The following is a 13,386-nucleotide window of genomic DNA, read 5'->3' as shown; positions in this document are numbered from 1 at the left end:
TCTGGAAACCAGCCCAGATTCTGCGATGGCCCCTCCCGAAGCTGCTCGGAAGCAGGTCACGTGGGCAGCTCCGGGCAGCCTCTCTGCCCACCCGCCCGAGCCTCCAACCCCAGCAGGGCCTTCAAAGGCCCGTGCGGACCCCCTGGCCAGGTGAGCCGTCCACCGAGGCACCATGGGCCACGGCTCAGGGCTCTGAGGGGGGCCCGGCGGGGGGCCAGGTTCATGCGTACGTAGAGTGGAAACCCTCCCTTGTCACTTAACTCTCACTGCCCACACCCCCCCAGCCCGCACCCCAGCCAAGCCAGCGGGCATGCCAACCCCGGGGGAAGGGCCCGGTGTGGTGGTGGGACCGCGGCCGGGGGGACCAGGTCTCACCCCTCCCGCCAGCGGCTCCTGACCCCCCAGGCCGCTCCTCCCCGCCCCCCCACCACGCCCCAGGCCAGGACTCTGGGTGGCTCTTGGGGACTCCCCCAGTTCTCCGCTCCCAGCCCCGCGCCCTGGGGGCCCAGGGCTCGTCCTCAGAGCCCCCTCCACCCCAAACTCCCATTTCCTCCCAGCCCCTCCCAGGTGGCCTCACCCAGGCGTGGACTCCAGCTCCTGACTTTAAATCTGCAGCCCAGATCCCCAACTCCCGCCCTGCAGACGGCCCCTCCCCGTCCCCCACCAGGACACCGTCCCGCCTGGCGGCCCCGTGTCATCCTCCCCCGTGTCGCAGGTGACCACCGGCGCTAGCAAGCCCCTGCTCTAACCAAACCGCCCACCGCAAAGCTTCAAGTGGAAGCCGCCTGGCCACAGACATCCGAAGTATCGTCTACGTGTTTTTTTCCCACCAAAAAAATGAAGCTGGGAGAAAAAGGAAACTATATTTCAAAGTCAATTAATGTGATTCCTGTCACCAGTATTAGCGTTTCCTCAGAGACTGAACGCCACAGTGCCGGCGGCTCTCACGGCCCCTTGCCGACCCCCCAGCCGCCGGCTGCTGCTTTCCAGCAAAGCCTTCATCTTTCAGTGTTCAAGGAAACGGCGGGAGCCGCGTATTTCCCACGGTGTGGCCAGCCCGCAGGCCCTGATGCGGCCGGTGCCCCTGGCAGAAGGGCTCCAGTCGGCGGCTCAGAACTCCTCGTGCACGCTGCGGGCGTAGTCCACCAGCTTGCTGCCCGTGAAGAACTCGCTGTACTTGAGCACCTCCTCGGGCTCCAGGCAGTGGTTCTGGTTCTCGTCGGCAACGGCGATCATCTGCTTGGCCTCGTTGAGGGCGCTGAACTCGTTCATGGGGTCCATGTAGTCCTGCAAGGACCCCGGCTCAGCCCCGCCACAGCCCATGCCGCCCCAGGCCGGAGGCATCTCCTCACGTTCAGCCCGCATCCAGCCACGCAGCCTTCACCGGCATGGGTAGCACCGCGCCCACGGAAGGGCAGGACAGGGAGAAGGCTGGCCCTGGAGCAGGGCACACGCACACGGACCGGCTCGGCCACCGGGGTGGCAGTGCTGAGGGGAAGGAGCTCCCGAACCGGGGGTCCCGCCGCTATCAGCAGGGATCAGAGAGCTCCGGCTAAAATGAAATGACTCATGCAGCAATGGGGAAAAACAAGCCCCACGCAGCACCTACACGCGACACCAGTGAAGACACTCCCGAGGCAGGAGGCGGGTCCAGCGGCGCGCAGCCTTCCCGCCCCAGCGTCCGGCCAGGCCGACCCCGCTTCCCGGAGCAGCGGGCCCCACACCCACCTCCAGCTCCGCCGCGGTCACGATTCCGTCGCGGTTGGCATCGATCAGCTCCTCGAACTCTCTCTTCCTGTCTCGCACCCAGCCGTCGTCCACGTCCTGGCCCTGCTGGTTCTCCACGGTGCCCACGGGCAGAGAGATGAACTCGGACAGCGAGAGCTTCTTGTCACCATCCTGGTCTGCGGGACACGGGGGCAGACGTCAAGACTCCAGCGGGCGCGGGACCACTGAGGCCACTCCGGAGAAAACTCAACTGACGGGGCTTTGCTGCCAGGTTTTCAGTTTGCGCGGTTTCGGCCTGACCCCAAACAGCGGCCATACAGCCCCCGCGGGCCACCCAGCCCAGGACCGGCCCGTGCTGACCTCCGCGGCTGGGCCTCACCCAGGTCCCGGATGATCTCCTTGACCATGAACTGCAGCATGCCGCGGCTGTGCTCGGGGTGCAGGAACGACAGGAACTCGCTCTCCGTCAGCAGCAGGTCCGGGGGCGGGTTGTCCGCCTGATACCAGCGGTCTTTGAGGTTCTCCAGGACTTCCTGTGCTGAGAGAGAGACGCGCATCCGTGAGGACCCACGCACACGGGACCCCTGCATGCATCCAGAAAGTTCCGAGACACGCAGCCCGAGTGCAGGGGGGGCCAGCTCAGGATGTGGTGGCGTGCGGGGCCAAGGGCCTGGCCCTCGGAGGGGTCCTCAGCCCCCTGGGGCGCAGATACACAGTGGACACAGAGCTCCTTAGACACAGCCCCGCCCCCGCTCGTTCCCGGGAAGCGGGCCGCCGGCTCTGTGGGAACAAAGGCACGACTTGCTTCCCTTCCGTCTCCGCCCGTGCACTGTCCCGGGCAGGGCTCTGAGGGAAAACTCAGTTTCCAGATATGACTCACGCGTCCCCTGTGAGATCCCCGCCACCCCTGCCACTGTGGGAAGGCCCGGCGTGGGGCCCCTGGGGCCGGTGGTCGCTGACGAGCTGGGTGTCCAGCCAGGGAGCGGGGAGAAGCCGGCGCAGCATCCGCACCCTCACCCGGGGCCCGACTCCAGCTTCCCGCTGGGAACAGGGACGCCGGGCCCGGCCCGGTCGCGACAGGGAGAGCCCCACACAATGCCTGTGGCCTCACACCTCGTGCCTTCTGACAGAAGGACAGAAGAGCCGTGGCAACTACAGGATCGCCCACTGCCTACCTGCCCGGCCACAGGGACAGGAGTGGTGGGACGGGCATAGGCTTGCCTTGCCGTGTCTACCCAGAGCCTGCGAATGCGACCTGATCTGGAAAAAAGGTCTTGGCAGGTGAAATTAGTAAAGGATCTTGAGACGAGACCACCTGGGATTCAGGTGGGTCCTAAGCCCCGGTGTCCTTGTGTAAGAGGAGATGAGATTGGAGAGCAGTGGCCACAAGCAGGGACGCTGGCAGCACCAGAAGCTGGAGGCGGCCTGGAGGGACCCCGCCTGCGGCACAGGGGACGGCGGCCCCGGGGGGCCACATGAGCTCAGCCCTCCCCCACACTCTCCCTCCTCTGGGACCCTCGACAAGCTGCTTTTCATTTCTGATCGCCCAGAGCTGCTCACCCCCCTCCCCCGCCCCAGACTCATGAACACACGGGAGTGAGGTGAGGGCTGGGCGGATGGAGATACCATGAGCTCTAGATCCAGGAAGAACACGTCCTGACCCCACACACACCCAAGGGAAAGGGCGCTGAGGACAGACAAGCAGGCACAGACGGCCGGCAGCTACCCCAGGAGCCAGTGCTAAATCTCCAGTGCTGGCAGGAGGAGGACAGGGGCCCCCACCAGACACCTCTAAAGGACACGTTCAGGGGACAGTCTGAACCCAGGACAAACAGTGGAAACACAAAATGGAGACAAACATAAAAATGGCCAACAACCATTTCAGGAAAAAAATAACATCTTATTTACAGGCTTTGAAAAACAGCAGAGGGGCTTCCCTGGTGGCACAGTGGTTAAGAATCCGCCTGCCAATGCAGAGGACACGGGTTCGAGCCCAGGTCCGGGGAGATCCCAAGTGTCGCAGAGCAGCTAAGCCCGTGCGCCACAACTACTGAAGCCTGCGTGCCTAGAGCCCGCGCTCCGCAACAAGAGAAGCCACCGCAATGAGAAGCCCGCGCACCGCAACGAAGAGCAGCCCCCGCTCGCGGCAACCAGAGAAAGCCCGTGCGCAGCAATGAAGACCCAACGCGGCCAAAAATAATAAATTAAATAAATAAATAAAAACCAGCAGAATCAAAATCCTGGGTGACACCACACAAACTAGGAAGGAGGCCTCTATACTGCCCAGAGCAGAGTAAAATGGTCTTGACTTAGACGGTCAACGATAGACTGAGAAGAAAAAAGTAAAGCTGTAAGATACAAAACCCCTGCCCACAATGGGCAGCCCCCATGGGCACACCTGGAAAGCTGGGTGCCCCATTCACACCTGTCAGGCCACCAGATAGGGTCATGTGACTGCTGAGAAAAGGAAAGTGGGGTCTCTAAATCCCACGCTAGCAGAGGGAAAGATGAAAGGAAAAAAAAAGAAATATCAATAGAAACAGAAATGAGCTTAACTCATCTATTACCAAGAAATTCAGACTGGCTCACAATATAAAGCTAACCTCTACGTAGTCCATAAAAAACCAAAATGCTTTGGAAAAACCAAGTCTCAAGGGCGGTTCACAGGTGAATTCTGCCAAACATGTGGGAAGGAGGCCATACCAATCTCCACAATCTCTTCCAGAGGAGAGAAACAGTGAACACTTCCTAACTCATCCTCTGAGGTCCTAACGCTAAAAGCAGGAAGGACACAAGAAAACTACAGACGGATGTCTCGCATGATTATAGACACAAAAACATTCAACAAAGTATTAGCAGGGGCTTCCCTGGCGGCGCAGTGGTTGAGAGTCCGCCTGCCGATGCAGGGGACACGGGTTCATGCCCTGGCGGCTGAGCCTGCGCGTCTGGAGCCTGTGCTCCACAACTGGAGAGGCCACAGCAGTGAGAGGCCCGCGTACCACACACACACACACACACACACAAAATATATATATATATATTAGCAGATCAAATCCAACGACATACAAAAACAATTACATGTTACAACCAAGTGGGATTTATCCCACGTAGGCAAGGTTGGTTCAACGTCTGAAATTCAACTGATATTCACGTCAACAGGCTAATGAAAAGAAATCACGTGGTCGTATCAATAGATGCAAAAAAGCATCTGACAAAATCTAACACCCATTCATGACGAAAACTCTCAGCACGCTAGGAACAGAGGGGACTCGTCACCTTGATATAGAATATCCACTAAAAACCCACAGCTAAGATCATAATGGCGAGAAAGCCAAAGCTTTTCCACTAAACTCAGATTTAAAGCAAGGATGGCCCTTCTCACCACTGCTCTTCAACATCTCACTGGGAAGTCCTAGCTGATGCACTAAGACAAGAAAAGGAATAAAAGAGACACTGATTGGGAAGGAGGAAATAAACCGTTTTTGTTCAACGATGTCACGATCGCCTATGTAGAAAACCCAAAAGAATCGACAAGAAACTCCTGGAGCCACTCAGCAAGCACAGCAAGGCTACAGGACGGAAGGCTGCCATACAGAAGCCAATGGCTTCCCTGCACCACAGCAGGGAACAAGCGAAATTCGGAATTAAAAACTAAAGAGCAAGTGCACAGAGAAAGAAGGCGCAGATTGCAACCTTGATGGCAGACGAGAGAGTCCAGTGCTAAAAACACCAACCCTGACAGAGAACCGTGGCGCCCACAGCACATCTACAGACATAACAGTAACGAACATCCCTGGACCAAAAGAACACAGCGGCAGCCGTCACAAAGCAGAGGCGGGAAGGGCCACAGACACCAGCAGGAGGCCATGACGCAACCCTGACGGCCAGGTGCACGTGAGACAAACAGGGTAGCATCGCAGGTACAGAGACGTCCCAGTAAAAATTCGGCACTCACGTGTCCATCAAGAGAAAACGACACACTGGATGACAATGGCAGGGACGACCCACCCAGTAGAGACCGAACAGGAGAACACAGGAAGCACACGGCGCTCTGACAAAGCCCCCAACGAGCTGAACTCGACACCCGGCTGCGAACGAACCCCCGGGAGGGACGGGATGGCACAGAGCTGGAGACAGTAACCAGTGAAGGTCACGAGAACTCTTCAGTGGTGCTTCAGAACTCAGCTAAAAGGTGTCAAATTTTGTACCACGGAGATGGGTTTTTAAAGGAATGTCTCTGAAAAGCTAAGGGGAGAGCCGGCTGGGACTGCGGCCTCCAGGCACCGCAGGCAGGAGCCCCCACCGGCCTTGCCGACTCCCGGGGTCGGACCTCATCTGGCACTGAGGACCTGTCCCAGCCGAGACCTGCTTCCGGTGCTTCCGCCACCTCCTCCCCGGAGCTCAAGCCCACCTGAGGCCGCCGGCTGCACCTAACCACCCACAGCACCTGGGGGGTCCTGGGGGCTCTGCCTAGCGGCCCCGCGGGAGCACCCGGCTGTGACCACACCCGCCTCGCCCCCTTCCCTCCCGGCATCTGTGCTGTCACGCGCGCCACGCTGGCCACGGGAGGCCGAGCCCTTACTCTCTTCGTCGACGTTCAGGTCCCACTTATTCTGTATCTTATCAGCAACTTCTCTCTCATCATGGCCTTTGCTCGCCAAAAACTTCACCTTGTACTCATCCCATGACACATGGCCTGAAAGAGCAAGACAGCTTCTTAGGAGGTTTAACAACGAACGCTTTTTTTTTTTTTTGCCCGCGCCGTGGGGCACGTGGGATCTTAGTTCCCCGATCAGGGATCAAACTCGAGCCCCTTGCGTTGGAAGTGAGGAGTCTTAACCACTGGACCGCCAGGGGAGTCCCAACATTGAACGTTTTTAAACAGACGTATCTAGTTACTTTAAGCCATCAATCCAAAATCCTGGTGCTAAGGGCATCTGTAGAGGCAGGGGCAGCAAAACACGGCTCCAAGCTTCACGACAGAGCCTAGCCCCGTGGTCCCCACCTGCACGGCAAGCTGGCGTCTGTCTCCCTGGCAGCACCTGCAGGCCCCTCCTGCCTCTCACCTCCTCGTTCCTGGGCCCTCGGCCTGGAGCCCCGCCCCCGCACACACCTCCAGGCACCGCCCTCCGCCAGCAGCCTCAGGCCACCAGGGTCAGGGCGAGGTTGGCCATACCGTCACCATCGGGGTCCACGGCTCGGAAGTGCGCCTTGCTCTCCGCGATGGCCTCCTGGAAGTGCTCGGCCGTCTTCTCCATGATCCAGCGCTGCATCTCCTTGGCACTGATCCTTCTGTCGGTGTTCAAATCCACCCTGCAGGCCCACGAGACGTGTCAGGCGAGGCCTCCAGCACCCCAACAGATGGGTGTACGGACAGAAGGATGGCCACAGGGGTTCTGCAGGCAGCCACAAAACCACCACGAACGGCAACACATCCCACCCAACGGTGACGCAGGAGACGTCGGGGGGATGTGGGGGGCACAGTGGGGGAATGAGGGAGGACACTGGGCAGTGTCACTACCCCATCCGTCTCGGGACCACTGCGAGGGGAACAAATCTCCCCCCTGCCGCAGGACGGGGTCCACAGACCCACACACCTGGGACCCAAGAGGAGTCCCTGGTAACAGGACTGGAGCTCAGACACTGGAGCACAGTCCTGTCTACTCGCACAAACACAGCCAGCGAGACAAAGAAACAGCTGTAGGTGCAGGTGTGCCGGCAGCTGTACACTCTGCACACACTCACGTGCACATGTGGGTGTGTGCACGGCTCGTGCACACCAGTGGACACGGGTCAGAACACACATTTATGCACGGGCTGGCACACACACACATAGGAGAGGACACCCCAGCAGCAACGCCCACACCCGCTGCCGGGTCCTGGTTTCTAAATCCCACTCTCCCATGAAACGAACCAGCGCTCCCAGGAGAACTGGGTGATTCTAGGGCTGAGGCGGGAACACAACAAGATGAAGGGAAGCTGGGGTGGCTGGCAGTGCAAGAAAGGAAGGAAGCGCTCACAACAAGGGGCGGGGGGTAGGAGGGGTGGGCAACGACAAGGTCCTGGCGGCCAAGGCTGGAATGAGGTGGGCAGCCAAACCGACAGCGCGGAGCTGCGTCCCCACCAAAGCGCAGACGACACCCACGTGTCCATCCTCCTTACGGGATTCCAGACCACACGGTGGGTCTTCCCCAGAGCTTCGCTCCCACCCCCGGGAGGGTGGGCTGCCCCTCTGAGTGGCTGCCAAAGAGACGGGAGGACAGGACAAGGAGTGACACTCCTTGGCAGATCCCCCCTGAGCCAGGTGACCAGGCCGACAGCCCCCGTGATGTCGTGCGGACGTCAGGTGCCCTGATGTGATGTGACGAGAGCGCCACCTCACCTCTGGGGTCTTCTTTCCATAAACCACAACCCCTGTCTAACCAGGAGAAAACACAGCAGACAAAGCCCAAATCAGGGACACGCTACAGAACACCTGAGTGGTCCTCCCCCAAACCGTCAAGGTCACGAAAAAGTAGGCTCCCAGATGGGACCCCGGGCAGAAAGAGGACCCTGCGGCAGCGCGTGACCTGCAGCCTGGAGCGCGGGGAACAGTAACGGAGCACCGTCGCGCCTCAGTTTCCGGCGTGCCTCGGTCTGCATCTTTCTGTTAACCCAAAACCACTCCAGAATAAAAAGCTCACTCGGGAGGTGCTGCGCAACATTACTTCTATCTGTCCAGAACTAGGCCTTGAGGCACGTGTTTGATCTGCCCCGGGCGGGGTGCAGGGGAGGCAACAGCAGCTGGCAGGGGGCCCCACAGGGCCCACGGTGGCACCTCCAAGCGGGACGGCTCTGGGGGGGTCTGACTGAGAAGGTGAACACGGGCTAGACGCTCCCCGATGACAAACCTGCTAGACACGGGACGTATAAGGAAGACACGTGACATGGGCGGATGCAGCCGAGCGCAGCTGCAACGGCCCGGGACGCCCTGCCCCTCAGGGCCCGGTTTTCTGCGTTTCCCGGTGATCTGCTCTCCACACCTGAACCCCACTCCCACTCCCAGAGCAGCTGTGAGGGAGGCTCTGTCGCCACTCCTCCCCACTCCGGGGGTCCCCTCGGCCTGGTGCACGCGGCTGCCCTGCTGATCCCTGGAAGAAGCCACGTGCCCTGTGGCCCCGCTCACAGCTTCCTTCCCGGCTTCACGGGACAGTGAGGTCTGGGCGCCGGACGAGGTTTCGGTCACTTCAGCCGCTGACAACGATCAGTTCCTCAAACTGAAGAGGGCGCATCCAGGGGGCCAGGCGGCCGGCTAGGCGCCTCGGGGGGCCGCCGCCCCGCCCGTGGTCCCCCACTTCACCGACGGGGACGCTGCCAGAGCTGGTCCCCCGGCCGCGTGACCCCTGTGTGCACGCACAGCCCCCCACGAGAGAGTCAGTCTCCTTTCTAGAACCAAGAGCCACCCATCGTGCATCCTGGCACATGACCCTGGCGGCCACCGTATCGCCAGTACCGAGCCTGGGACCTGCCAGGCCGGCGCTGAGGCAGAGCCCCGGACCAGCCCACGGCCTGCGGGCGCCTAACCCACAACGCGTGCAGAGAGCAGACCCATCGGGCCCGCCTGGTGTCCCCGGGCCAAACCCCTCACCCTCCCCACCACCTGCCCCATGGGCCCTGTCCGCCCATCACCTCAACCTGTCGTGGCTCCAGGCCAGCAGAACAGTACAGCCCCATCCGCACACGCTCACTGGAGCGCTGATGGCGGCGCGGAGCCGACGGCCGACCATGCCCAGCAGCAGCTCCGCGCCCACGGGCCCTGCCTCTAACTGGCACTGCGACCAGTCCCACGGGCAGCAAGGTGCTGGCACCTCTGCCCCACGCAGCCCTCCCCACGCCCTCTGAGCCCCCGCCGGACACAGGGCGCAGCTCAGGGCTGCCGCCTCGCAGCTCCCACGCTGCCAACTTCCCAGGAGTACGTGTCACGGCACCACCTCCACAGCACGTCACCGAGGGGGGCCTCGTCACCTCGGCGCCACGCAGAGCCAGGACTGGACCAACAGGGAGGCCGAGGCCAGCCCCCCACGCCCCCCCGCAGGCCCCAGCAGCACCTACTTGGAGAAGATGGCCATCAGCTTCCTCCGGCTCCTCCGGGGCTCCGCGTCCTGTTCAAAGCCGTCCGTGTCCTTGCCCAGGAAGACCTCCTGGTGGAAATCCCTGTTGAGGTGCCCATCCATCTCTAGCTTCACCCCGTTCAGGTGGTCCGGAGGCAGGATCTCGTTTTCCTCCCTGCTACCCACTCTCTCCCGAGCGGATGAGTGGTTGGCGGGCCGGGCGGACGCGTCCATCAGAAGGACAGCCCCCAGGAGCCAGAGGCAGCGAGGGGCCAGGCCACAGAGGGGAGCCTGCCTGGAGGTCATGGCTGCCGGGGTCTGCGCTGCAGGATGGCCTGCGAGTGTGGCCGGGAGCTGGGGAAGGGGGGTGGCAGGTGAGGAGGTGGTGATCACAGCCTGCCTACCACCCAGGGCAACGCGGGAGGCCCCACAGCCGGCACACTGCCTGCGGCCAGCCTGAGGCTGCCCGGTCCCAGCCAGCACCTAACGGCCCACGAAGAGGGCGCAGAGCCACGAGATGGTGGAGCCCCAGCAAACACTCCTCTAAAGAGACGTTTACTTTGCAACACGAAATAGAAGTCCTTGGTTTCCAGGACCTACGCTGGGCATCCTGTTTTCTCCTTCTTCCACTCCCTCCTCCAACCACGATGAGGTGGCCCTGCCTCAAGGTACGCCCCGCACCGCTAACCCTGCCCCTTCTCCAGGCCCACCGCAGCTGCCCCCAGCACGGCTGTCCTTGGAGGCTGGCCCCAGAGTCACCGTAACTCACTCTCCAGATGCCAGCCCAGCACTCACGAGCTCCGGGACCTTGACGAAGGCACCTGCCCGCCTCAGCTTCGGCCTCCCCACCCCAAGGCTTTGTGAGGGCCTGGTGCCAGCGAAGCCCAAACCCACCGGGCAAGGCACCACCCCTCCCCCTCCCCCCCTCCACGACCCTTGTGCACACACATGTACACACGTAAACACAGCGTGTACACACACAGGCACACATCCACAAGTGCACTCATGCACGTATACACGAATGCACACACATCCACGGGCACGCACCCACACGTACGCCCACGTGTGCTCACACACACACAGACACAGGCATCCTTGCTCACGTTCACACACGAACACCGAGAAGGCCAGAGTGCCCAGGAAGTCTGTGACCCTGGGCGTGCCCGGGCTTGGCGGTGAAGGAACGAGGCCACCCTCTGTCCACGTCAGGGACCCCAGGGCCACAGGCGCTCACACCCAGCACTCGGCCACCCGGCCTCTCCCACATCTGCTGCCCACCCGGGGCCGCCTGCCTTCCCGCCCCCACGGCCCCCCCTCCAGCCCCCCCCCCCCACTTCCCCACTGCGCTCCTCAGGACCTTCTTGCCCTTAACGTGTTCCTCTTGGAGCCTGTCCACCCAGCAAACGCCTGCCGGCCCTCCCAGGTGCCGCGGAGGCCCCCTCCAGCAGGCCTGACAGGGAGCAGCAGAGGGAAGCCCCCCAGGCCAGGGTGGTGTCCAAGGTGAGGCACAAGGGGTTCGAACCACGGTGCCCTCCGTCAGGCCAAGCAGGCACCCGTGCTGGCTGGCAGCGCAGCCCAAGGCCAGGGCCACAGGCCCTCCCCGGCTGGCAGACGTCACCACTTGCTCCTCTGATGCCTCTTCTCTACCCTGCGCGCTCCTGACCAACGCCTCCCCTGGCACGGGGACACCTCAGTCGGTCTGACAAGGACGGGGTAAAGGGACAAAGCCGGTGCCTAAACAGTTAATCCCACTAAGGGATCAGCCACGAAGGAGAACGTATGGGAGACCCTGTAAGTCAATGATCGCTCTAGAAAGCAGGCTTGCTTAGCAACAAACCATGCAACTAAGCACAAGACATGCCCCAGACGATAAAATGGGGGAATGAGACCCACACCCTGCCCAGTAAGGTCAGTAAGTTAATGGTTCCTAAGACACGCCCCTCTGCGCAAGCTCAAAACAAAAATATAAGGACAAGGTGGCGCTATACTGAAGCCGGAGATGATCTCCCAGATTTTAGCATGTGTTACCGCCTTTCTGCTCATTTCCACTGCGCCATGACAGTCCCAGTCTGACCGTATAGGGACAAGAAAACTCCCCAGCCCGACAAGGAGGAGGAACTGGTGATGGAAGGGTGACGTCTACTCAAGAATGAGGAAGAAGGTGGTCTTCTCCCCTGCCCACTTTCCTTCCGCTATAAAAGTGTAGCTTAGTTCTCAGGGCAGAGCTCCCCGCCTGCCCGCTTGTATCTCTCACAGGCGTCCTACAGCAATAAACTCTTTCCTTACCTGTCACTCTGCTGCTCAGTGAATTTTTTCTGCGCCGAGACAGAAGACCCTTCGCTCTACTATCACCCGAGACGCGTTCCGTCGGTTTCAGGTCTTCTGGGCCCAGGTGCTATCTGGACCCCTGGACGAGATCCTGCTCTCCCAGCTCAGCTGGCTCATTCCTTGGAGGAGCAACTCACGGAAGGGCCGCCTTACGTCCCTCTTTCCGTGTCTGTGAGGGCCTGCACCCTCCCCACACCCACGAGAACCCACCAGCTGTGCTCTCTGCGTGGTCACCGTCCCCTGAACCACATTTACTGGAACTTCCACTTGTCCCTCTCTGAGGGCACCGCCCCAGCACCCATCACACTGTCCACACAGCAGGCCTTTCTGCTCTGCCACGATGCGTATATTCCCCAAGCCCACGAGCAAACCAAGACAACTTTCTCCTGGCCTTCACGCCACTCTGCTGACTGGTGGCCATAAACACCGAACGGACTGGACTTTTCTGGGAAGAACAGTCAATCCCACATTCTGCTTATCTTGATAGACAGTACAGGGAATGTTATTTACATAATATTTTGCACAAAGAGTAACCCCAAAATAACCGTGTAGGCATCAGAAGGTCGGGCACTTCCTCCCCTCCATTCGCAACGTTTCTGTACCGTGGTGAGCACAGGAGTCAGCCGCTCACTTCCCGCCCCAGGGGAAGAGATTTCAGAGCAGGGTCTGCCCCGCTGACTGGGGGACCCATCCCGGACTCCTGGACAGCCCTGGTGCCCGCTCTGATGAAACTAGTCAGAACATTGTCGTTAAAACGCAAACACTTTTTCTAAACGCTCCGTCCTCGGCTTCAGGAGTCGCACACGGCGTTGGCAGCGACTGCCCCGGGCCGAGCCGGGCGTCCCGGGCCTCACCCGGACTTCGGACCCTCCCCACCCCCGAACGGCGGGGCCGCGGCCGCCGACCCGGCTCCACCGACCCCCGACTCCGGTATCCGAGGGGCCCGGTCGGCAGCAGATGCCGGCCGCCCGAGGCCCCGTCGGCCGGCAGCGCGCCGCCTTCCCGCCGCCCCGGGGCCGGGAAGGGGCTGTCACGTCCTGGGACCCTCACTCACCGGCCTCCCTCGCCGCACCCACGATCCACCGAGCGCGACCCGAGCGCCTGCGACGCCTCCAACGGGCCACCTCTTAGGCCCCGGCCATCACTCTTCCGGGAAGAGGCGGGTCGCAGGGCGGTGCGACCTCCCCGCGCCGATGCCGGCGCCGCCATCTTTCCCCCGGGCGGAAGCGGCCTCTCCGCC

General features: G+C 61.4%; 1 protein-coding gene across 2 annotated transcripts; it reads right to left on the bottom strand.

Moving 5' to 3' along the window:
- Positions 1 to 1,107: 1,107 nt before the first annotated feature.
- SDF4 (stromal cell derived factor 4) lies at positions 1,108 to 13,316 on the bottom strand. Of its 2 annotated transcripts, none has more exons than XM_024760233.1 (7): positions 13,201 to 13,316; positions 9,820 to 10,172; positions 6,905 to 7,041; positions 6,311 to 6,424; positions 2,108 to 2,266; positions 1,729 to 1,904; positions 1,108 to 1,287 (listed from the first exon to the last, which is right to left on the bottom strand). In XM_024760233.1, the coding sequence occupies exons 2-7, from the start codon at positions 10,122 to 10,124 to the stop codon at positions 1,111 to 1,113; spliced, it is 1,068 nt and encodes a 355-aa protein (XP_024616001.1). In that variant the 5' UTR covers positions 10,125 to 10,172; positions 13,201 to 13,316; the 3' UTR covers positions 1,108 to 1,110. The 2 variants fall into 2 exon arrangements, with proteins under 2 accessions (XP_024616001.1, XP_024616002.1); XM_024760234.1 differs by lacking the exon at positions 13,201 to 13,316 and adding an exon at positions 12,105 to 13,125.
- Between the last annotated feature and the right edge of the window lie 70 nt (positions 13,317 to 13,386).

This window comes from Neophocaena asiaeorientalis, unplaced genomic scaffold (assembly GCF_003031525.2).
Source record: "Neophocaena asiaeorientalis asiaeorientalis breed wild unplaced genomic scaffold, Neophocaena_asiaeorientalis_V1.1 scaffold489, whole genome shotgun sequence".
Lineage (NCBI taxonomy): Eukaryota > Metazoa > Chordata > Mammalia > Artiodactyla > Phocoenidae > Neophocaena > Neophocaena asiaeorientalis.
Note: the sequence above shows the minus strand (reverse complement) of the source record. Positions and strands in the feature narration are given on the sequence as shown.